Source organism: Eurosta solidaginis, chromosome 2, assembly GCF_040869045.1.
Source record: "Eurosta solidaginis isolate ZX-2024a chromosome 2, ASM4086904v1, whole genome shotgun sequence".
Taxonomy (NCBI): Eukaryota; Metazoa; Arthropoda; class Insecta; order Diptera; family Tephritidae; genus Eurosta; species Eurosta solidaginis.
Window position 1 is genome coordinate 266,774,277 of NC_090320.1, and position 26,712 is coordinate 266,800,988.

Genomic DNA, 26,712 nt, shown 5'->3' on the forward strand with positions numbered 1-26,712 from the left:
GTATTTATGATTAAATTACTAAATGGATCGGTCTCTAGCTCATTTTTGTTGAGCGAAATAAACTTTAATATCCCTTGCCAGCCTTCAAGACATTTTAAACCTCTCTAACTATAACATTGCAGAACAAATCTTGAATTAAATGAGACCTTCCGCTGTTTGTGTCAGAATAACAACTCCCACTCTAGCACATTTCATGTTTCGGACTCGCTTTTTGCATTAAAAAATCGGTTTATTCCTCTCTTAATTGTAACTAACTGTATTCACTAGCATATTGAATTCAATTTCTACTAATTCTATCCATTATATGTATGTCTATTAATTACTAATACGTCATTTATTTTACTTAGCTGATGAGGTTTCCTCTGTAGCTGAGCAGTTTTAGATTTCGACGGTTAACAAACCACTGCCTTACATCGCCTCAGCATGAACAGGATTACCCTGGTTTCATTGGAGCACTTGAGGGCAGAGCGCTGTCACAACGTCCATGAAAAAAAAAAAAGCTGTGTGCATACATTTGCGAGCCAGCTCTGTTCCGTACTAGTTCATATGACGGACTGTCTTGTACATTTGTGGCCGGATGTTAACGCTGCAAGAGTGCAAGCTGCTAGCAGGAATGTAAGTGAGTTTTATCTGAATTGGGCCCCCGTATTAATTAATCGGTGTACAGTCCGCCGGACAAAACCGCGCTCTTGATTAAAAGTCCGGAATTATAATCTAATTGGGTCGGGACTTTTTATTTCGTTTGCGTAGAAGTACGCTTCTTTGCCGCCCTTGCACAACGTTGCTAATATATTTCGCATAGTGCAGGGCTGATTCAGGATTGCACATGACTGTTATGGGAAAGCTACCCCAACTCAAATAATTACAAAAAACCCAAAAACTTCAGAGAGAAATGTTTCATGTAATAAAGTTAAATGCAAAGCGAATTCATACCAGGTGGTGGCAAAGCGAATTCAACCAATTCGCCGTGCAGGAGAATGCCAAGTGAAAAGAAAATTTTAATTGAATTCGATTAACTGACATAGTAAAGTACAAGGCGCTGTATGGAATAACATCAAGAAGAAGCAATCAGTTTGTTGGGATAACAACACCCGGTACTGAATTCGCCTTGTTTAAATGAAGAAAAAATTGTGTTTATGTTTGATTTCTTTTTATGAAGAACATAAAATCAAAACTAACAACTAAGGAAGGCTAAGTTCGTGTAACCGAGTATTACATACTTAGCTGAGAGTTTAGCTGCGTTGGTTTCGTAAGGTTTTGTAGATGGTGTATAGGTTAGGTTAGGTTAGGTTAAGAGGGCGTGCGTCAGTATTACCCTCACTTCCACTCGGCGACAGTTTTGTTCATTGAGAATGCCCTCAATAAGTACAGGATGGCGGAAAATTCGTTTAGCTCCATTACTTCCTGGTGGTCCTCAACGAACCACTTGCTTTCCCTGATGAACGGAAGAAAAAGCGAGACGTCCACCTCCCAAACCAACTGTCGAAGGACCGTGAGCCCAGAAATCTGAGCCTCTTCCTTGAAACGCCGGAAATCGGCAGAGAAAGTAGTATATCGACTCTTTTCCTTCTTTTCCTGACAGCTCCCGCAGAGGGAACTTGTTGGTATTCTCCACCTTCGGAGCATTGGAGCTATAGCACAATGACCTGTGATGACACCAGTAAGTACCCTCATCGCAGATTTGTTCAGCTTGAGAAGAAAGCTGGTGCATTTCCTATCCAAGCATGGCCATAAAGGCCTTGAGACTTCGCAGTCAACCCTATTGTTCCAAAGCAAGTCCGTTGCCCCGTTCCACGGACAGAGCTGTCGACCTAACTTATGTCGAAGTTGAAGCCTTTCGTATCCATCTGATCGGCGAGTTCATTCCCTTCAAAGCCGCTGTGCCCAGGGACTCAGCAAAGGAGACACTGAGATGACTTATAGAAGCCAGAGAGGCTATACACCTCCGCACGATGTGCGATTTTATCATGTTGGACTCTAATGTCATTAAGGGGGCTTGGCTGCCAACAAAGATTGCTACATCGGTGTTGGAGATCGCACTGTCTTGGAGCAGCTTTGCCGCTTTTTCTATGGCATAGACCTCGCCTTGGAATACACTGCATGCGCCAGGAAGTCGGAATGACTGGCTTAACTGTTGGTGTGTTGAGCACATCCCAGCTCCAGTTCCCTTTTCCATTTTCGAGACGCCGGTGTAGATCGTGATGGCCCTGCCGTTGTCTTACATACTCAACTGAGAGCTTAGCCGCGTTGGTTTCATAGGCTTTCCTAGATAGTTTTTAAGTGGTTTTTAATTCCATATCACATATGTTTGGGAAATATCGACCAAATTGTAGACCAAGGATGACATTTTTTGGAACGATTTTCCTTCATCTTTTGTCAAAAAATGGAAAATCACCATGTAGGAAAATGAACCTAGGGTAACGCTGGAATATGTTTGTATGACATGTGTATCGAATGAAACGTATTAAAGAGTATTTTAAAAGGGAGTGGCCTTAGTTCTATATGTGGACCAGGGGTGACTCTGGAATGTGTTCGTACGGTATGGGTATCAAATTAAAGGTGTTAACGAGGGCTTTAAAAGGGAGTGGCCCTTAGTTGCATATGTGAAGGCGTTTTCGAGATATCGACCAAAATGTACACCAGGGTGACTCAGAACATCATCTGTAGGGTACCGCTAATTCATTTATATATGTAATACCACGAAAAGTATTCCTGCCATGATTCCAATGGCTTTTGATTTCGCCTTTCCAGAACTTTTTAATTTTCTTCTACTAAATATGGAAGGTGTCACACCCATTTTACAAAGCTTCTTCTAAAGTTATATTTTGCGTCAAAAAAGGAATCCAATCACCATGTTTCATCCCTTTTTTCGTATTTGGTATAGAATTATGGCATTTTTTTATTTTTAATAATTTTCGATATCGAAAAAGTGGGCGTGTTCATAGTCGCATTTCGACAATTTTTTATACCAATACAAAGTGAGTTCAGGTAAGTACGTGAACTGAGTTTAGAAAAGATATATCGATTTTTGCTCAAGTTATCGTGTCAGCGGCCGAGCGGAAGGACAGATGGTCGACTGTGTATAAAAACTGGGCGAGGCTTCAACCGATTTCGCCCATTTTCACAGAAAACTGTTATCGTCAGAGAAGCTATGCCCTTATCAAATTTCCCAAGGATTGGTAAATTTTTGTTCGACTTATTGCATTAAAAGTATTCTAGACAAATTAAATGAAAAAGGGCGGAGCCACGCCCATTTTGAAATTTCCTTTGTTTTTGTTTTTTTTATTGCACCATATCATTACTAGAGTTGACTGTTGACATAATTTACTTATATACTGTAAAGATATTGTAACGAATTTGCTTGCAAATCCTCTTATTTGCAATCCTCTGCTAAGTTCGAATCACTAAACTGTTGAATAAATAACTCCAATTTGTAATAATGCAAAATGGCCTTTATTAAAGTACTTCACAATAACAAACTGGGCAACGAATAGCTTGCTTAATAACCACACTGATTGATAGCTCAATGAAACTCTACTATTCAAAATAACACTGCTATTGCTCGCTAGATATCGTCTTAAGCAAACTGCTTGACAACTAAAATCAAACTGAATTCTTCTTACTCGCCTGCCCCGCTTTTATAGTTTACGCTGCATACTTTTAGGCTCTTCCATTTCCAGAACTTACCAACTATATTCGTGTGTATATAGTTCTCATATAGTTTCTACTTGTTTACAATTGTCTACTTTTTAGCGCTTCTCAGATGTACATATGTGAGTTTGTAGTTTACAGTCTCCCGCACACACATAAGCGTATAAGTAAATTCATCTGTGTGTGACATCTCATCTCTCGCTGCCTTGTATGTAAATGTTGCTCGTCGGAATGTGTACATATGTGTAGACGCAATTATTGATTCGTTTATGTAGATACATAATGATTGAATTATTGATGTGAATTCACGTCACTGCTTAGCATCGGCCTGGAGATGGCAGCACTCCTTAGTTTTGCTAATATTCGTAACACTGCCCTCCACCTAAGTCTGATCGTCCCGATCAGACAAACCGCCCAATCTAAACGCCGCTAGCATCTCCAAATGTACCACCCTTCTAATCCGTGGTTTCCCAGTGGTTTGTATGCGGTAGATGGTATCACTGATCTTCTTCACAACTTTGTACGGGCCTTCCCAACTGCACCGTAATTTGGCTGGAACACCTTTCCGCCGGTGAGGGTTGTTTAACAGTACCAAATCTCCCGCCAAGAAACCTTCCGAATTAAAGTTCTTGTCATGCCAGTGTTTCATCTTACTGCTCTTTACCCTGGGCCGTTCCTTCACACTCTGTTGTTTGGTCAATGAACCACTTCGTAGAGCTTGCGCTGGACGGATTTGCTTTGCATAATCGGTATCGTTCCCACATTTTACAACAGTAGTGCGCTCCGGCTTGAAACTAACCTCGCATTCTTTCTCGGAAATTCGTTGCTTTGTTTTCCTGCGTCTTTTAGATTTTGTCAATGCCAGTGTTTCTCTCGCAGGTACTTTTGATTTATTTGGCCCATTCGATCTATCAACCTTTGCCTTTGACTTTCGTGGTCTTTGTCGAGTCTTTTCCACCAGTACCCGATTACTGCTGAACCCTTTTTACAAACTAAAGTTAAGTGGTATGTCCTGGTTCTTATAGCGCATAATTTTTCTCCGCATATCGATCCTGACGTCATGGTCAACCAAGAAGTCCACTCCCAATATGACTTCATCAACGATCTCCGCCACAACGAATTTGTGTAGAACTATGACTTTTCCAATTAATACCTCACATACCACTTCGCCTTGAACTTGGTTATACTCGCCAGTGACCGTACGCAACTTTGCTCCAGGTAACGGTTTTACTCTCCTGTTGACCAAGTCAGATCGGATCAAGGAATGAGATGCGCCCGTATCTACAGTCAGTACTCGTTCTTTGCCATCCACATTCCCTCTGACGGTAATACTGCTCGATTTTCTACCAATTTGCGACACAGATATCACAGGGCATTCAATAGCTGGATCTAGCTCTCTACCTCTTACTCGCTCTTTCTCATCTCCTCCAGTTTTGCGTTTACGGCCACCCACATTGTTGGAACTATTAAGACCAAGATCGCAATGATATGCTATGTGACCGGACTTCCCGCATTTGAAGCATTTGATAACTTTTTCTCTTCGCTTTTGCGATCCTTTCAGTGCCTCCAGTATTGCGTCTACCCACTCTGGCCTGGGTACTTTCACACGGCGTGCTTTGAAAACTGGCTTACACAGAAGCGACGCTGTTTCCTGAATCAGAGCATGTGATACCGTTTCTGCGAATGTTGGCTTTGGGTTTGCGTATGTAGCTCGCTTTGTTTCGACATCCCGTATGCCATTTATAAAGCTTTGAATCTTTACCCTTTCAGTGTATTGCACGGGTGCGTCCGCATTCGCTAAATGTGCTAGCCTTTCAATATCCAACGCAAACTCTTGCAATGTTTCACCAGGCCTCTGGAAGCGGTTCAGCAACTCCATTTGGTATATCTGTTTTCTATGCTCGCTTCCATAACGTCGTTCTACAGCAGCCATCAATGCTTCATAATTGTTCCGCTCTCCTTCGGGAATCGTCTGTAGGATTTCCGCTGCTGGCCCCTTCAATGCCACGAACAGTGCAGCAACTTTATCTTCCGCATTCCAGTTGTTCACTGCTACCGGTCTTCTCAAACTGTAGCTTGAAGACCTGCAAAGGAAGAGAACCGTCAAAAGATGGAGTTTTTACCTTCGTATTGCTCGCTGAAGCAGTCGGCCGATTAAGTTGCAATTCCTGTATACGACCTCTCAATGCATCCACCTCTGCCTCGAATTTTTCTTCAAACTGCGTTATTTTCTCGTCCATACGCGCTTCGAGTTTTGATGATATACGCGCCTCTTGCTCTTTCAGTTGTGTTTCCATCTTTGATGTAATCTGTGTCGACATTTCTGAAATACGTGTCTCATGTGTTTCCAGCTGGGATGCCATATATGTCTTCTGCTCTTCCAATTGTGATGTTATACGGGTTTCCTGCGATTCCAGTTGGGATATCATATACGTCTTCTGTTCTTCCATCTTCGATGTTATTCGTGTCTCTTGGGATTCCATCTGTGATGACATATACGTTTCCTGTTCTTCCAGTTGTGATGACATGTTGGTGGATATTTGTGATGACATTTCTGTTATACGTGCCTCTTGCGCTTCCATCTTAGATGTTACTGTCGATGTTTGAGCAGTTATTGCAGCCAATATCATGTTCAGGTCTGTGCTGGTAATTGTCTGTGATGATTCGTTTTTCTCTTCAATTTTTGTTGTCTCCTCGCCATCGAGATGAAAGACATACTCTTCCACATCAATTCCTTCTAATTCCATTGCCTCTCGTAGTCGTGCCTGAAGTTCGAGTTTAATGCCAGTTGTATTCAATCCACGGTTCTCCAACTCCTTCTTCAGTTGCGGGATCTTTAATTCACTTAACTTTGCCATGTCCTTGTTGTCCTCTGGAATTTATTCAACAATTCCTCTTCTGACACCAATTGTAACGAATTTACTTGCAAATCCTCTTATTTGCAATCCTCTGCTAAGTTCGAATCACTAAACTGTTGAATAAATAACTCCAATTTGTAATAATGCAAAATGGCCTTTATTAAAGTACTTCACAATAACAAACTGGGCAACGAATAGCTTGCTTAATAACCACACAGATTGATAGCTCAATGAAACCCTACTATTCAAAATAACACTGCTATTGCTCGCTAGATATCGTCTTAATCAAACTGCTTGACAACTCAAATGAAACTGAATTCTTCTTAATCTCCTGCCCCGCTTTTATAGTTTACGCTGCATACTTCTAGGCTCTTCCATTTCCAGAACTTACCAACTATATTCGTGTGTGTATAGTTCTCATATAGTTTCTATTTGTTTACAATTGTCTACTTTTTAGCGCTTCTCAGATGTACATATGTGAGTTTGTAGTTTACAGTCTCCCGCACACACATAAGCGTATAAGTAAATTCATCTGTGTGTGACATCTCATCTCTCGCTGCCTTGTATGTAAATGTTGCTCGTCGGAATGTGTACATATGTGTAGACGCAATTATCTATTCGTTTATGTAGATACATAATGATTGAATTATCGATGTGAATTCACGTCACTGCTTAGCATCGGCCTGGAGATGGCAGCACTCCTTAGTTTTGCTAATATTCGTAACAATATTAAATTTTTTGATAAGTTGATTTAAAAAAAAAAATTCTTTTTTTTTTTGGGCGTGTTCGTAATCCGATTTTGCTAATTTTTCCTTAGCACAAATATAGTAATAGGAGTAACGTTCCTGCCAAATTTCATCATAATATCTTCAACGACTGCCAAATTACAGCTTGCAAAACTTTGAAATTACCTTCTTTTAAAAGTGGGCGGAGCCATGCCTATTGTCCGAAATTTTACTAATTTTCTATTATGTGTCATAAGGTCAACGCACCAGTTTTATCTCTTCAGCCGTCCTTGGTAATGAATTATCGCACTTTTTCTGTTTTTCGTAATTTTCGATATCGAAAAAGTGGGCGTGGTTATGGTACGATTTCGTTCATTTTAAATAGCGATCTGAGATGAGTGCCCAGGAGCCTACGTACCAAATTTTATCAAGATACCTCAAACTTTAATCAAGTTATCGTGTTTACGGACGGACGGACGGACGGACGGACGGAGGGACATGGCTAAATGGATTTTTTTTTCGCCCAGATCATTTTGATATATAGAAGTCTATATCTATCTCGATTACCGTTATGCGAACAAAGTTAATATACTCTGTGAGCTCTGCTCAGCTGAGTATAAAAATAGAAAAGTAAGAGCCGTGAACGTCATTTCGGCTCTCACCGGTTTTATTTTGTAATGTTTTTATCATGAAATTATAACATCAATGCAAGGCGAATTCAGTAGGTACGGATTCGCCTTACATTAATGTAATTGAAGAAACGTCAATTATCTTTCATATACTTAGTTTGGTTACATTATCAATTTACTTAAGCTAAATTTCCACGTTTCCTTTTAAAAGCACAGTTACCTTTTGTCACTGCCATTTATGGAGTAGGGAAATATCAAATTATTTAACTTGTTATCCAAGTTAAAGCAGTTGTCAATGCTTGCTATCTTGGGTGATATTAATGGGATCTGAATTTTCAAAATGCGAAGTTGCATTCTCTGCAGTTTTGCTTGAAATTGAGATGCGATTAATTTTTTGGTATTTGTTGCTTAGCGACTAACTAGAAAGGAAGTGCATTCCATACTGTTTTTTATTATTATTTTTTTACGTGGAATCCCATATTGCCTTCCTTACAAAAAAAAAATATTTTTTTATGAAAGAAGAAACGAAAATTTTCGGAAATGAAATTCTGTAGCGTTTTGATGCTATTTGCAGTGTAGCGATCTCTTCTTTTTTCTTCTTATTATTCAATGCTATTAGGTTGCACGTTCGCTTGGGTTTTCATTCACTTTTGGGCTGCTGCGGACTGCAAGGCATTGGTTACAGGAAGCCAAATGATAGCTTTGCAAATTGGCCTTTTTTAGAGATTATTGCACGTAATACGAAAGCGGTAAAAAATGATTCGAAAAAGGATGTAAAGAAAACAAGTAAAGAGTGGTGCGGGATGTACGGTGGAAATTGAATAAGCGCAAGTTACTGCCGTAAATGCATCGTGCGGCTGTAAGCATCAAAGTGCGGTTCTTTAGCATAACTAAGTGCCGAAAGAGAAAACGGACGATTTGGCTTGAAGTTCTTCTTTGATAAACTTTAAATGACATACGATTGTTTAATAATCGGAAACTTCTGTGTTCGGCATTCGACACTGCTCTCTGAGCGAAAGTTTCATCCAAAGGGCAGTAGTATCGCTCACTCGCTATGCACCAATACTTCGGGGTTACAAAATAGAAACGTGAATCTAAAAAGCTTGACTTGGTTTGGCAAACACTCCGAGTGTATTTCGGCAATGTAAAGAGTTTGAATGACAACTCATCTGCCTTGCTGATGCCGTTGGGACTCGGCATAAAAAACATGTAGGTTCTCTCCCTTAGATTTTAGAAAAAATTAGAAACGATCACAACGCAAAGTGGGAGAGAAGCTCAGCCTTAAACTCCTCGGAGATAAATCATGTTAAGTATTTATTTTTTTACCTGTCAACTTAGTAACCATAAATAAATAAAAAAAATAAATGTAAGCCGCGATAACCTCCGAAGAGATTTTATGTCGTGCTTCTCTTGTTATATCATTGGAAGATTAAGATTAGCTTTACGCTAAAGAAGTCGTCCGTTACGTTGCAAATACTTTTGTGTAAGGACAGCTTTATACATATTTTTTGTCGGTGCGCGTGTTGTGCCAGGTTTCAGTAAGTTCTAAACATCCCTATCTATCCCCCTCGTGCTCTCCCTCACCCTCTCTCTCACTTCCTCTCTCTCCCACACTCTTTTTATCTTCCTTTTCATACGATTAGTACCCTGCAATCTCCTTCTATTTCTCTCCCTCACTTCTTCTCTCACTCAGTCTCCACTTTCTTCCTGTAACAATCCATTAATTAATGCACTGGAAATTATTAACTCTCTTCCAAGATTGCGAGATTTCTGCATGCAATAACCAAATAGTATGCAAAGTTGGACAACGCAAACTCGTTGCAAATAGTGCTACTTAAATTTTACTGTCTTGCAAAAATTTAATTAATTTCAGTTTTTTTTTTCCTTAATAAAATTAGACTGAAAATTTAGAAAGTATTTTGTATTGCATGAGCTAAGTTTCATTTCATTTCATTTAATTAATTTAATTCAGTTTTTTTTTCCTTAATAAAATTAGACTCAAAATTTAGAAATTACTAGCAGACCCGGCAGACGTTGTTCTGCCCTAAATTTGGCCTACCTGCATACATTTTAATAAGCTTTTTCCGTCTAACTCTGCCCTACCCCTCTACACTTTTTCCTAATCTTTTTATTCACTCCTCCCTCCATCTTTTTCGCTTCATCTCCATCTTCGTCTCATTCTATCTCTTTCTCAGTCTCCTTCTCTCTTTTCTCTCCTCTCAAGCTTTTCTCCTCTTCTTCATCTCTTATTGCCAGTCGCAGAGGGTGGTATGTATTTTGGTCCAGCCCCATTCCGAGTCTCAGTGCCAGTCCCACTCCGAGTCTCAGTCTCAGTCTCAGTCCTAGTCTTAATCCCAGTCCCAGCCCGTCTCTGGTATACTTCCCGGAAAAAAGCATCGTAAATACTAATATAGGCAAATTTATTTACAAAAATTTCAGGCAAATCGAATAGGACATATGTAAGTAAATAGTGTAAATAATAATAATATAAGTCATGCCTGAGTAGAGGCTGATCAACCAAAGTTAACATATGAATCACTTTGTAACGATGGGAGAACAGGCACTTGAATTACCCTGTATGACGAAATGACGAAAAGGCACGAAGCAGTTGTTGCTGAGTCGTCATCGTGTTAACGTTTTAACAAAATGCAGTTGAACTTATCAATCTAATTAAATATCTTTAAATATTCTTTATTACTTTAAAAAACAACTATTCAATACAACAATTAAAGAAAGTGAATTAGTGTCCATTTAAACTCTAACTAACCGTGTTTGATTTAAAATCGACCATCCGACCACGCCTAATCGTAAGTAATGGACATGGTTTAAACAAAAAAAAAAAAAATCTGCTATGTTAAATGTGCAAATTAATGCATCATCTGTGCAAAAAAAAAGACATGATTCTGCTAATGCACGTGCCGGAGCGCTAGGGCTCCAAAACTCAGCGACGTCAACATTGCGAAATATATATATACGTAAAGCGGCAAGTTTAAATAGCTTTGCGCATATATTTGCAGATTCAACGTATGTGAGAGCGAGAAGAAAATATCATACAACGAGAAATATGCGTATACATGAACTGTGGGTTGAAATTCAAATTTCAGCAGCGACATCAAGTGGGTAACGAAAGAAAATGAAGTACCAAAACATCAACGATAAGTAAGAACGGGCAACGTCGAAAATGTAGTAACGAGTATAAACGTCAACGAAGTGATGACCAGCGAATGTAAACAAAGTTAAACGAGTTTTGAAGTATGAAATCAAAACAAAAACGACAAACGATACGAGCTGTGAAATACATGTATGAGCGTATGTTAGTGTGTGCATTGTTGTGCATAAAAACGAAAGCGAAGTAATAACAAATACATAAAATAAAACACGAATTTTAGTAAACAAGAATTTGTAAAAATGCCGAAAGTAACTGAATTGAAAATTGAACAGCTAAAAGCCATTCTACGTGAAAAAGGGTTAAGCACACTAGGAACCAAAGCGGAGCTAGTAACGCGATTGGGAGATGCAGTTGGCTCAGATGAAGTTGATGTACCAATACCAGTAAATGCTGGGCTACAAGACCAAATGAATGATCTTCGAAGTATGATGGAAAGTGTTATGAGTATGGTTGAGCAACGCACAAATAGTACAAATACAAATCAGCCAACAGAAATGAAAATGAAAGTAATAACAATAACGTAGTAACACCAAGCTACAAGCCAGCTTATAGTTTTCGGTCGATTAAATAGATTGCGGATATGATACCGGAATTTGACCCGACAAATACTCAAACTTTAACAGTAGAGCAATTTATTGCGCGTATTGGAAGCGTAAGGAATGCTTATCAGATAGAAGAAAAGTGTATTTTACTAGCGGTCTGTAGTCGGTTAAGAGGAGCAGCGCGTGCATGGTTGGATTCATTGCCAACCGTACATACCAGTTGGAATGATTTTTCTGCAGAATTAAAAAGAGAGTTTAGTGTATCTTATGATGAAGCTCAAGTACATCGTATTATGCATGAGTCTGTGCGCAAAACAAACGAGCGCATATCTGATTATTGTTTCAGAGTATATGCCCTTGGTAAACGTTTTCAACTAAGTGAATCAGCTATCATGCAATACACGCGACAAGGGTTGAATCACCATGATTTACAAATGGCTATAGCCGCCCAAAGATTTGATAGTGCTAAACAAATGCGTAAAGTAATAGAAGAGTGGTTAACTTACCGTGCTAAATCTACAAATTTTAAGCCAAATGTTGATAGTAAAACTGATTTCAAGAAGGTAACGCATCCAAGTGCTAGTAATAGTGAAGTAAAGAAGATTGTATGCTACAATTGTGGTGAAGTAGGCCATATTTCAAGCAAATGTACGAAGGAGCAAAAACGGACAAGATTTGCTGATTGTGGTAAAGTTCACAAACGTGAGGAATCGGTTAATTGTGGTCATAAGCAAACTGCACACAGTGTTCGAAAAGCAGATACGTCACAAAGAGATAAATGTTTTGTAAAGAAAATTAACGTCAATGGCAAAATATTAGTAGCATTAATTGATGCAGGAAGCGAGTGTTGTTTAGTGCGTGAATCAATGGCAAATATGTTGAATGTTAAATCAGAAGAGTGCTCTACATATTTAAATGGAATAAGTGGAGGCAGGTACATGATGCGAAAGAAATGTATGCCTGAAATTGCAATTGGTGAAACGAAGTTCAATATGCCAGTGTATATCGTTGCCGATAATATGTTAGAAACAGATGTTTTACTTGGTCAAGATTTGATATCGCATAAAGACGTAGTGTTGAAAGTGGAGTATGGGCAATCAAAACTTGAAGCTAAGTGCTGCCGTGGTAATGTAACGCCTTATGATGAATGTTTCGAAAAGTTAACGTGTACTGTAAAAAACGATGATCAACGAAAAGTGCTCGAAGGGTTGCTGTGCGAATACAAAGATGTGTTTTCAGATGGTTTGAACGGCATTGGTAAGTCACATTTGATTGAAATGCAAATTAATTTAAATTCGAAAAAAGTTGTTTCACAAGCACCGTATAGAGTACCGGCTCCAAAGCGAGCTATATTAACGCAAATGATTAGTAGTCTTGAAGAAAACGATATCATAGAAAAATCATCATCGGAGTTTGCGAGTCCTATCGTATTGGTTAGAAAGAAAGATGGTAGTGACAGGCTTTGCGTGGACTATCGCCGATTGAATTTGATTGTAGAAAAAGAAAACTTTCCAGTTCCAAATATTGAGGAACAACTGCACCAGGCTAAAAGATATAAATTTTTTACAATATTAGATTTGAATAGTGTAGAAAGAGAGTAGAAAATATACTGCGTTTATAACTCCTGATGGGTTATATGAATTTAAGCGTATGCCGTTTGGTTTAAAAAACGCACCCACAGTTTTTCAACGCCTGATGGCAAAACTCAAAGAGCAAGTTCACGAAGAAGCTTTCAGGGTATATATGTATGACATGTTAATAGGTGCTCAAACGTTTGAAGATATGACTGAAAAACTGAAGCTAGTTTTACAAGCCTTACATAATGAGGGCTTAACGTTGAATATAAGAAAATTAGAATTCATGTAAGAAACTATTACATTTCTTGGTCACGAGTTAACACCAGAAGGTATTTTACTTGGAAAAATAAAAACGCAAGCTGTATGTAATTTTGCAACACCGACAAACGTTGCGGATGTACGTAGATTTTTAGGGTTAAGGGGTTATTTTAGAAAATTTGTTCCCGTATACGCTATTATTTCTGAGCCACTTCGCAAATTTTTACGCAAAAATTACAAAGTTGAGTGGACCAAGGCACAAGAAGCTGCATTTCAACAATTAAAGTCCAAATTAGTATCACGACCAATATTAGTAGTATATCGAGTAGACACGGATCATGAGATCCACACAGTTTCAAGCTCACTTGGTTTAGCAGGTGTGTTGATGCAGCGCGATAAAGATGTTTTGCAACCTGTAGCGTATTATAGTAGAGCAACAAGCGTAGATGAAAAAAAGTTTCATAGCTACGAGCTTGAGACGTTAGCTGTTGTTGAGTCTCTTGAACGATTTAGATATTATATCTACGGCAAAAAAGTCAAAGTTAAAACTGACTGTAGCGCACTCAAAACGACCATGCAGAAAAGAGAACTCATACCACGAATCGCCAGATGGTGGTTACGAGTCCAAGACTACGATATCGAAATAGTGCATAGACCTGATAATCATATGGAGCACGTTGATGCTTTGAGTCGGATTCCATATGAGGAAGCACAAACGATTGAGGAAGCAAGTTTACGCACGGATAAAGCTGTTATAGGAAAAGATGACTTTCTTTTCAGTATGCAACTACAAGATGAGCGAATTAAAGAAATTCTAAATGACATTAAAACGAGTAAAGAAAGCAATGACAAAGACTACGTATTAGAACATGTTAGAATTTTCCGAAAAGTTGACGACAAATTACTTTGGGTGGTACCACGAGCATTGCGTAATAAAGTGGTAGAAGATTGTCATGCACAAGCTGGACACTTGGGTGTCGAAAAGACATGGCAACGAATAAAAGAGTATATGTAGTTTCCAAGAATGCGTAATTTCGTTAAGAGTTTTATTCTGTCTTGCGTGGACTGCGCGTATTACAAACGTAAAGGTGGTAAGCCTGAGATACGGTACCACTACGATGACATTGAACCGATCCCGTTTAGAACTATCCACATGGATCATTTGGGTCCATTTCCGAAAAGCACTAAAGGTAAAGAACACTTACTGGTAATTGTCGATTCTTTCACGAAATTCACGATGTTGTATCCCGTTAAAAGTACATCAACGAAATATGTGATCGAGGCATTGAACGAAGCAAGCAGTTATGTTGGGATGACAATACGTGTGGTAACAGACAGAGGGTCAGAGGGACAGAGATTTGAATTTAGTATAAAACAAGTGTAAATGATAATAATATAAGTCATGCCTGAGTAGAGGCTGATCAACCAAAGTTAACATATGAATCACTTTGTAGCGATGGGAGAACAGGCACTTGAATCACCCTGTATGATGAAATAACGAAAAGGCACGAAGCAGTTGTTGCTGAGTCGTCATCGTGTTAACGTTTTAACAAACTGCAGTTGAACTTATCAATCTAATTAAATATCTTTAAATATTCTTTATTACTTTAAAAAACAACTATTCAATACAACAATTAAAGAAAGTGAATTAATGTCCATTTAAACTCTAACTAAACGTGTTTGATTTAAACTCGACCATCCGACCATGCCTAATCGTGAGTAATGGACACATTAATCCCTCTTTCAATAGGTATGTGTGTATTATTAATTCTTGTCTTTATTTCGGCTTCACATGCATATTTATCAGTTTTGCCAGGTTGATGCGACTAAATCGAATATCACAATGAACTTTAGAGCTCTCAGCAAAAGCTTTCATTTGATATCCATAATACACACACATTCTAGGGGTATCCGGGTCCATGTTTTGGCCTATATCTCGAGACACTAGTCACTCAGCGGTATAAAAGTTACTCCGTATTATAGCACACATCAACAGCTTCAACTTGATACCCATAATATAAAAACACATTCTAGGTGTATCCGGGTCCACGTTTTGGGCTATATCTGAAGAACCTAGCCTCCCAGTTGTATGAACTGTACTATAGCACTCATCAACAGCTTTCATTTGATATCCATATTGTATAAACACATTCTAGGGGTACCCGGGTAAACGTTTTGGGCTATATCTCGAGACCCTAGCCTCCCAGTTGTATGAAAATTATCCTGTACTATAGCACTCATCAACAGCATTCATTTGATATCCATATTGTATAAACACATTCTAGGGTACCCGGGTCCACGTTTTGGGTAATATCTCGAGACCCTAGCCTCCCAGTTGTATGAAAATTATCCTGTACTATAGCACCCATGAACAGCTTTCATTTGATATCCATATTGTATAAACACATTCTAGGGGTACACGGGTCCACGTTTTGGGCTATATCTGGAGACCCTAGTCTCCCAGTTGTATGAAAATTATCCTGTACTATAGCACTCATCAACAGCTTTCATTTGATATCCATAGTGTATAAACACATTCTAGGGGTACTCGGGTCCACTTTTTGGGCTATATCTCGAGACCCTAGCCTCCCAGTTGTATGAAAATTATCCTGTACTTTATCACTCATCAAAAGATTTCATTTGATATCCATATTGTATAAATATATACTAGGGGTACCCGGGTCCACGTTTTGGGCTATATCTCGAGACCCTAGCCTCCCAGTTGTATGAAAATTATCCTGTAATATAGCACTCATCAACAGCTTTAATTTGATAGCCATATTGTATAAACACATTCTAGGGGTACCCAGGTCCACGTTTTGGCCTATATCTCGAGACCCTAGTCACCCAGGCGTATGAAAATTATCCTGTACTATAGCACTCATCAACAGCTTTCATTTGATATCCATATTGTATAAACACATTCTAGGGGTACCCGGGTCCACGTTTTGATCTCAAGACCCTAGGTACGTGGCGAAAAAAAGGTAATCGTTGGCCGATTCTCAGACCTACCCAATATGCTCTCAAAATTTCATGAGCATCGGTTCAGCCGTTTTGGAGGAGTTAAGCCTCTAAAACCGTGACAGAAGAATTTTATATATTAGATTTTGTATAGCATGAGCTAAGTTTCATTTCATTTCATTTAATTAATTTAATTCAGGTTTTTTTCCTTAATAAAATTATACTGAAAATTTAGAAAGTATTTTATATTGCATGAGCTAAGTTTTGTTAAAACAGTTGTCATTTAGTGCTGTTGTTTTAGGCATGTTATCATCCTTAACTGGCGGTTACCCGCTTAGGCGATGTTGGTCCTTGCGTAACAAGTCACGTCAGCTATCCCTACCAGGGTCATATTTATCGAATACATCAAGAGCTCTCACATCTTCTAGTAACACCATCCATGACTACCAGCCGCACATTCAGAAAGTAATGATATGAAATCTTTAGAACGTGATTTTTGATCGTCGAGATAACACCTTATTTTTCAATTAGATACTCAGTCCAAAGTATCTCCTGTTGGCAGAACTATTCTCCGTTTGATTCCTCGGGTAGACAATAATATGCCTCGTAATGCTAGTTCCCTAATCTATAATGGACCAAGTGTTTGTCAGTATCAAATTTATATCCAGTGACATGGAGCTACCAGATCCCACACAATATTTGCGTATACCTAAGCTGGTTTGCAAGCACGAGTTTCGTGACAAACACCTATGAAAGTACTGAGGTTCAAACATGAATACAGCCGAAGTGCCTTAAGTTGATTTGCTGTCATAATTATCTTCACTAACGTTAATATTAAATATAGCATTGTTCAATTGAAGTTCGCCTTGTTCAATGCTTCTACCTTTTTCACCTGACAAAATTTGACCCTTTCGCCGGCTAAATGCATGATCAACCGATTTCGGCGGGGTCTGAACTTGTTAAAGCTGTTGTTTTCCTAAGACTTACCCCAGAATATCATGAGGGGTGAACGAAAGTTATAAAAGCAACAAAACTCAAATGTCGTTATCAAATTCTGTTCGATGCCGGGAAATTTTTGTGTAATGGTGCTCAAGCATCTTTATCAAGCACAGCATAAAACATCGACTGGCAAGCTAAATATTTTCCATCACTGAATTTACTTTTCGTCATTTACAAAATTTTCACATATTCGAAATTAGCTTCAAGTGTCAAAAATTTTCTTTGCAGATTTTATTTGAACTTCTATGCATTTAGTTTTCAAAAGATTTAAAATAAAAGAAATTTTTCATTATGGATGGCACATCCGATAGCAGTGACGAGGACTTAGTTCCAACGAATTATCATTGGGTACGTTTCAAATGGATGTTATGGGTGGATTGTTGCAAACATTGGAATAAACGTTGGCAATTTCTATTTGCAATGCTAATGCCTACGATTTTGAGTCTCATCGTTATTCTTATGCGGTTCGAGATATCAGCAGAACATATTACAGCTACAACGTATCCAACTTCTAATCTTGAACGAGCATGGACAAATTTGAAACGTGTAATCAAAGAGCGTCAAAATATACTTCAGGATTATTTTGAAACGTGAGTAGAATGTGTTTACCATTGTGCAATAATTTCAGTTCGATTAATTTGTGCTAAAGCCCATCAAGGGCTGTGTCGAAAGCCTTCGATATAAATAAGACTAAAGTCACATCTTCGAGTTTCGGTAGAAGTCGTTATTTATTTGAGTTCATTAAAAAAGTTGCGCGGTAAAGAGCAGGATGATCTCTTGTGCCTTCGCTGCAGATTGCCAAAGACTTCGTGCTTATTTTTTTATATATTGAAGGTTTTGTACAAGTCTATGTAGAAGAAGCTATCGGTATTTTTACATTGATTTGTAAGAGACACCTCAGGTGTTGAATAGTGGGGCGCTAAAAAATTTAGAAGGTATACCTCAGCGTGCTTGACATATCTGCTGTTTCTGAATCGTTGTCATTAAATGATAGATACAAGGAGATTTTATGCTGCCGGGCTACGTACAACTGCTTGGAGTGATTAGGGAAACACCTCTTCGGGACCAGTTGAAACCGTTTGTGGTTCTGACACTATTTTTTTTTTGGAGCAGAGCCGGATACTTTTGTGAAACCCGGTGCTTTTTATAGCCGGTTACTTGCATCTATGCGACTGGCAATTTTTCTGGAACCGGTTTATTTGTTGCAACCGGCCTCTTTCCAGTAACGATTTGCTTTCTTGCAACCGATTTCTTTTAAAATCGGTTCCTTTTCGGGACCGATTAATTTTTCGGGGCCGATTCATTTTTCGGTGACGGTTACTTTATCGGAACTGGTTACTTTTTCGGAACCGGTTACTTTTCTAGTGCCTGTTTCTTTTGTGTTACCGGTTACTTTTCTAGAATCAGTTACTTTCTTGGAACCGGCTACTTTTATAGAACCATTTGCTTTTTTTGGGACCATTATCTGCATTGGACCATTTATTCTTTTAGAAGCTATTACTTTTCTGGAACCGGTTCCTTTTTTGGAACTATTTGCTTTTTCAGAAACATTATTTTAAACCGCTCATTATTTTGTACCATTTGCTTTCTTGCAAGAAACCGGTTACTTTTTCAGAACAGGGCTCGTTTTTAGAATGAGAAACATTTTTGGACTACTGCCAGAACTATTACTACAACAACACCGAGTTGTAATGAAAATTTGTTGTATGTGGGATATCAAAATAGATCCCATTTACCTTTTTGTTTATTGCCAATCATTCCGACTTCCTGACGCATGCAGTGTATTCCAGGCCGAGGTCTATGCCATAGAAAGAGCAGCTTTAAGATATTGTGGTCTCCGATACCGGTGTAACAATCTTTGTTGACAGCCAAGCTGCCTTAAGGGAATTAGAGTCCAACATGATAAAATCGGACATCGTGCGGGGAAGTAGAGCCTCTGGCTTCCATAAGTCATCTCAATGTCTCCTTTTGCTGGGTCCCTAGGAACAACGGCGTTTAAGGGAATGAACTCGCAGATGGGATGGCTAGGAAAAGTTCCGATTTGAACACAAGTGAGGTGGACAGCTCCGTCCGAACACCGCTGAGTTATCTCCTGGGGAGAATCGAGAAATATGAACACTGGGCAACGGACTTGCTATGAAAGGGTTGACTGCGAAGTCTCAAGGTCCTTATGGTCATGCTTGTATAGGAAAAGCACCAGCTTCCTTCTTAAACTGAACAAATCTGCACCAATGCTCCGAAGGTGGCGAATATAAACAAGCTCCCTCTGCAGAAGGTGTCAGGATGAGGAGGAAGGGGGGTCGACCTCCTACTTTCTCTACCGATGTCCGGCGCTTCAAAGAAGAAAGCTCAAGTTTCTGGGCTCACGGTTCTACGACAGCCTGGCAGAGGTTGGGAAGGTGGACGTTCGCTGAGGACTACTGCACTTACTGAGGGCACTCACACACCCCAGCGGGTTAGGGGGTCAGAATATTCCCGCGGTAGGTATGCCTGTCGTAAGAGGCGACTAAAATACCAGATTCAAGGGGCTGTGTAGCGCAACCCTTCAGGTTGCCAGCGCAATATATAGCTTCTCCAAACCCAATTTTCAACCTCACCTATCCGCGGCGAATCCTGTTTCACTAACAGACGAGGCTCTGGCGACCCCAAGCTCCTCATGGAACTTGGGGGTGGGGAGGGAGGGGATGGCCTGAAGGTTTAATGTGGCCACATAAATCGTTCCCGAGATGGTCGGGCTAGCTAGCACCTTAATGGTGCTGTGGTACCGGAGCGTACTGGATCTGTATCCGGCAAAGGACCATTACATCGATAACACTCCCCAAAGCCTTCGGGGAGCAACCTTATCGCTACAACAACAACAACAACAACAGGGCACTCACAATGGACAAAAATGTGTCCGTGTGGAAGTGTGGCTAATACCCAAGCACGCCCTCTAACCTAACCTAACCTGCCTTTTTTATCGCTTAAAACTGATTTCTTTTATGGTTATATTTGCTTTCTTGCAACGGGTCTCTTAAGAACGTCACCTTAAATTCCAAATAACCTTACTTAAACTTCTAAACTCGTTGTTGTTATTGTAGCGATAAGGACACCCCGAAGATTTTGGGGAGTGATATGGAAAGTCCTTTGTCGGATATATATAGATCCAGTACGATCTGGTAACAATCGCCATTAAAGTACTAACCCGCCTCCACACCGTAGTATCGTGTGGAACTACAGGACCCTATAGCCTCTCCTGCTAAATAACTACGTTACATTCATATTTGTAACAGGTTTCACCCACGTGAGTGCGGTTGACAATTGAGTTGAGGAAACTGTGAATTGCGTTTAACAACCCCTTGAACCCGTTAAGTGGTATTCATGCTTGTATTTTCTTTTCCTAGTCCAACTTTTAATACGTTCACACCACAAATCATTATTGGATATGCACCAAACAATCAAGCTTATGACGATATTATCAATATAGCTCGTCAAGGTTTGGATGTGGAATGGAAAAATTTTTCAACTTGCGAAGAGCTGCGTACGAAAATGTCTAAAGATTATTATTTAGCTGGTATTTGTTTCAAACAAACTCTGAATAATCGTACTGATGCCGAGTCAGCAGATCTCAGTATATATCCAAAAAGATTGGATTTTTCACTTATTTTTCCTAGTGAACTGCGCATATATAACAGTAAAATAGGCGATACTTGGGATACTACAAATTTATATATAATGCCACTACGTGAAGAGCATTCTAATGGATTTATGGCATATATTGATGAGGGATTTATTATGTTACAAAGGCAAATATCTGAGGCTTTTATAAGTTTGACTTCTGCAGAAAGTAAAAAGATCCAAGTTTATTTAAGAAAATTGCCAGTTGTGGAACATTATTATGATCCACTTTCAGAAGTTATACTGACGCGCATGTCATTGTTGTTGGTATTGGGTTATGCGACGCCAGTTTTATATTTGCTTAAGGTGCGTATAAGTACGTTTTGTTATTATTTTTGTGTTAGATGTGTTCAAGACTGTTGGACGTCAGTTTGAGACCTTTTTGCTTTTATCACAAAAAAAAGCAGTCAAATAAGAACGTCTCTAGCGCAATTGCTAACAAAGATTTCTCTTTCTCCTAAAATGCTAATCTAAATCACCTTAACTTCTATTTAAATATATAGTCTTTAGTTATTGAAAGACAAAAAAAGTTGGATAGTATGCTGGCTATTTTAGATGTGACACCATTTATACAATTTTATAGTTGGTTTGTCTTTACATTAGCATCAATGTCGATTGCTTCGTTTGTTCTGCTATTGGTTTTAAAGGTAAGTTGAGAAATATTATTGGCTTTCCTGATTAACGCTTCTTTTTTATTTTTGGAAACATTTTATATGCCTAACTACACATATTATTGCAAGTTTTATTGTGAATAGGGCCCATTTCACGAAACATACAAATCTTGTAATACAAGTATATACATATCTGAAAAGAAAAATGTGTCGGAACCAATTTACTTGTATTACAAGACTAGGAATTTGTGAAAAGGGGCCCAGATGTAATGCAAACACTGTAGTTAAGTTAGAAACTAAGTACCAAATAAGTACTAGTTCGATTCTAACAATATTTTCTATAGTTCAAACAAGTATAGGTGTCTAAGTTCGGGTGTAACCGAACATTATATACTCAGCGTGAGCTCCAATTGTACATTTCATTTCCGATAAATTACTTTTCTACATAACACGTGGCACCGCCCGTTAAAAAAATGTCTCCCCATTTCCTCTTACAGTAAAACTTGATAAGTGAAATTTCATTGAGTTAAGTTATAGCTTATTATTCTAGTCTAATACCCTTTTAAACTTGTTTTATATCTAAGTTTTCGTGGTCTTTGACTGATCCCGTCCATTTTTACTAGAAATATTTTCTGCTATAAGGAAAATATGTGTACACAATTTCATTGCGATTTGTCAATTTTTCTTCGAGTTATGGTTCTCGAAACATAGAAAATTGCTTAGTCATAAAAGGGGCAGTACCACGCCCATTTTTTTAAATTTGAAGTTTTTCCTATTTATTGTTATAAACCCCCTTGGCAAATGAAGTATCATTGATATAAAGCTCTTTTCTGCAAAGATATAGCTTATTTTGTTCGTCCACGACCCTTTTAAAAATCTTTTATAAAAAAGTGGGCGTGGTCCTTAACCGATTTCGCTAATTTTTCTTCAAAGCATTCAAATCATTCCTTATAGTAAAGGCAACCTCTCTACTGAATTTTGTTACGATAGGTTTAACGATTTTTGATTTATGATTAATAATATTTGTAAAATTGATTTTATCACAGGTGGGCGGTGCCACGCCCATTTTTTTTTTTTTAATTTTTATAATATATAATATCAGTCCACATGTCAAATTTCAAAACTCTAGGTGTATTATTTACTAAATAATCATGTTGTGATGTATTTTCCAAAATGTTTTATATATAAAAAGTGTGCGTGGTTATGATTTTCAATACAAATCTATTCTGTATCCAGATAAGCTCGTGTTACAAATTTCGTGAAGATATCTCAATATTTACTCAAGTTATCGTGTTAACGGTCGGACGGACGGACGGACATGGCTCAATAAATTTTTTTTTCGATACGGAAGATTTTGATATATGGAAGTCTATATCCATTCCGATTCCTTTATAACTGTACAACCAACCGTTCCCAATCAAAGTTAATATACTCTCTGTACAAAGCACGCTGGGTATAAAAACAACAGATAGAACTAGATATATACTTTAAAATTTTCCACTAGCTCGGAAAAAGAAAAAAGTACCAATTAATAGCTGGAAATGAGAAATCGTCATTTGGAAATGAGAATAGTTACGTATCTTGTTTTGTTGATAAAGAAGCCAAAAGATTTAACTATGACATATATAGAAAGCAAACGGCCACCGACACAATAATACATAATGCCTCAAATCACCCCCAATAGCATAAAAATCCAGGATTAAGGCATTTGGTACATAGACCTGAAAGAACACCTCTTACACAAGAGGCATATAAGAGAGAAATTGAGGTCATATATAATATCGCTGCAAACAACGGATATAAAAAAGCACTAGTAGATAAGCTCAGAAGGACAAATTGAGAACCAAAAACAAATAATGAAAAGGAAAATAACAGCTGGGTGACTATGACATATACTGGAAAAGCAACATATAAATTGGCAAACTTCTTTAAAAAATACAACATTAACACAGCATTCAAAACATCGAACAATTTAGAGCGAAAACTAAGAACTAACACTAACTCATAGGATCCGTTTAGCAGCCACGGCGTATGCAAGCTTACCTGCGGATGCCAGCATAGTTACATAGGACAAACAGAACGACAAATAACAACGAGGTTCAGAGAACATATTAGAGATTACAATAGAAAAATACGGAATCCAAACATTATACCCGAGTCTAACTTCGCGAATCACATGGTCGAGAATGAATGTTTCGCAGCAAACATCAATAAAACAGTTAGGGCTCTTCACATACAAGCAAAAGGCCGACGTCTCAACGTACTCGAAAACATTGAAATCTACAAACAGAAAACATTCGACGGTAGAATAATATACGAACAGATAAGCACAATTTCTGATACAATACTCGAGCCTTTAAAATTTGTTTACAAGAAACAAAGTAATCACACAGGTACAACAGATAAACACACAACAACAAATAAACACAAAACAATTAACACACCAAAACAACAAACCCACAGAAAAGGTGAAACGACCAAAATTACGGATTTTTACCTACCCCAGTCGGCCACACAAATCGATTAGTAAACCACCCTCGGTACTTAATGAACACACAGCACATACACATAACTAAATATACACAAACATCAAATTTGACAGTACCTGCTCATGTACCTACGAACTATAAATACAGGACAAACGACAACAACAGATCAGAACGAAAATCGACACTGATGGTGGCACAACGCCAAACCGGTTTGTCTCAAAACCAAATTTGACAAGGGATGACGAAAAATCTAGAAAAGTTACAATGAGAATAGTCAATTGTAAATTTTTTCCCTACGGTGCATCGATATATAAAAATTGCTGCGATGCTTCCATCCATTGATCCTAGCGAACGCTGTTTCTCTTTCCTTCGAAGGTTAAAAACTTATCTAAGAAATACAATGGGCCAGTAGAGGATGAATGGGCTGGCTCTACTTAACATCTACTCTAATATTGAAGTAACTCATGAAGAAATCCTAAACAAAATGGCAAAACAAACAAGAAAAATAAATATTGTTTTGTAGAAAGAAAGAAAAATTTCAAATAAATAAAAGTATAAATATGTAATATGAAAAAATATAAATATGTGTATATTTACATGTAATTATTATTTACTGACACTTTGGCCAAAACCACCCAAAATTTTTTTCTGGCTACGCGCCTGCGTACGAATAATAAAAAAAATTTTATACCCGGAATATTCCTTTTTTGTATCTTTTTTTGGATATCTAAACATATTTGAATCGAGGCTGCTTGGAATTACAATACAGCAATTAAATATATACGTATTTGAGATTGAAAAATTTTCGTTTTGATTTTAAACAAACAACCAAGCAAACACTGGGAGAGAACAATTAGTCTGAAAGAAATCCAAATTTTGGATAGTTTGCACTCGTTATGAACTCATTAAGGAGCTTGAAGTGAATGCTATATGAATTCTGCAACGCTCATATTTTGCCTCTAACATAAGTCTTATACAGGCCTCCTTCTGACGTCATATATGAGCCTTATTGGCCTTATATACTGCTAACTTTGAGTTCTTTAGTGACACTAACTCAGGGATTTTAGTATGAATTTTTGGCACATATCCAAAGCGGAAAATATGGGGGAGAAAATTGTTGTGATAAATCTCTCATGAGGATAAGATGGCAATGAAATTAGTATCAGTTGAATTCAATTTTTATTTATAATAAATTGTCGTAGAAAAATTTATTAGTTTTTATTCCGGAGCTACCTAATTTACTAATTTTAATATTTTTCGTTTGTTCATAATTTCACAAAATTGAAGTAATGAAAGACTCTTATGTGATAGTATTTTTGAGGCTGATATTTTTAACATATTTCACCAGAACATATAAAACACCAGAACTGTAAGCGCTTCGAGAATGTTTATAGGGTACACATATTTACGTAAACAAAGCTACCCCTCAAACATACTCACGACGCTTATAATTTAAAAATCCGAAACGAGTCCAAAATAAGTGGGAAATGTGGGAAACAGAAAAGCGTCGAAACGCGTGGGAAGGTAAAAGAAAATTTAATTTTTGGCTTTTATTTAGCGGCCTAAAACTCCTAACCTAGCATGCAAAAATTATAATTTTTCAAATATTTATATTCGTCAAAGCGAGTTAGGAACAAATATTGATACTTTGGTACAACAATTTTTCAGTTTAATACAAAATGAATTACATTTGTACATTATTGCAAAGCTGCCACGCTCTGTCCTGGTGTGTCGAACTTCATATACATATATTCCCCCAATATCCGCTGACGATGCCCAATAAATAGGCCAAATAGGTGTCATATAATCAGAGTGTATTAGAGTAAAAAATGACGCCCGAAAGAATTACAGTAGAGTATAATATGAGCTGTTTAAAAGCCTTTTTTAAGACTTATGTCGGACTCCTATTTAGGCTCAAATTATATACGTTAATAGGCTCATATATGACGACCATTGCAAGAATGGAAATACATTGGTTTCGGCCTCCAAAATGAGCTCACAGCGACTGTAAGCGCTCCAATTTAAATATTTGTTCTGACTATGCATAATCGCGTAACGATTTATTAAAAACGCTGTATTACAGATTAAAACTATTTCAACCGATAGCGCAATTGATAACTACCCACTAATACGTTACAAATCGGGTACATTTTGGATTGAATTTGTGTGTTTGTGTCCCATATTTTCCAAAAGATTATTTTTACCCTTCTTTTGGGTAAATATTTAATTATTTACCCATTTTTACCATATTGTGACGAATATTAGCAAAACTAAGGGATACTATCATCTCTAAGCCGATGCTAAGCAGTGACTTGTATGCACATCATTAAATCAATCATTATGTCTACCCATATGCCCATACGAGCAGCGGAGAAGGGACGCACAAACACATGAATATATCTTATCTGAGACGCTCACAAAAGAAATATTACTCACGCATACACGCGCATGTGAGAAGCTATAAACGCAGTTTGAGAAGCTATGAATGTAGCTGATAACTAACTTGTAAATTCTAGAATAGAAAAGCCTAGATGTATGCAACGAGGAAACCTGACAGTATAAAAGGCAGCAACAGTAGAGGCACAA

The 26,712-nt window shown here is 38.0% G+C and overlaps 1 protein-coding gene across 6 annotated transcripts in view; it reads left to right on the forward strand.

Moving 5' to 3' along the window:
- The first annotated feature begins 12,715 nt into the window (after window positions 1-12,715).
- Window positions 12,716-26,712, forward strand: part of LOC137240907 (phospholipid-transporting ATPase ABCA3-like) — a 36,919-nt gene continuing 22,922 nt past the window's right edge. For 3 of the 6 annotated variants that reach the window (XM_067767853.1, XM_067767857.1, XM_067767858.1), the window contains exons 1-3: window positions 17,565-17,959; window positions 20,753-21,332; window positions 21,530-21,673. In XM_067767853.1, coding sequence (XP_067623954.1) covers window positions 17,661-17,959; window positions 20,753-21,332; window positions 21,530-21,673 — 1,023 coding nt within the window. In that variant the 5' untranslated portion in view covers window positions 17,565-17,660. Of the gene's footprint in view, window positions 12,832-15,038; window positions 15,160-17,564; window positions 17,960-20,752; window positions 21,333-21,529; window positions 21,674-26,712 lie in introns of those variants that run through there. The other 3 variants (XM_067767854.1, XM_067767856.1, XM_067767855.1) reach the window with 3 other exon arrangements.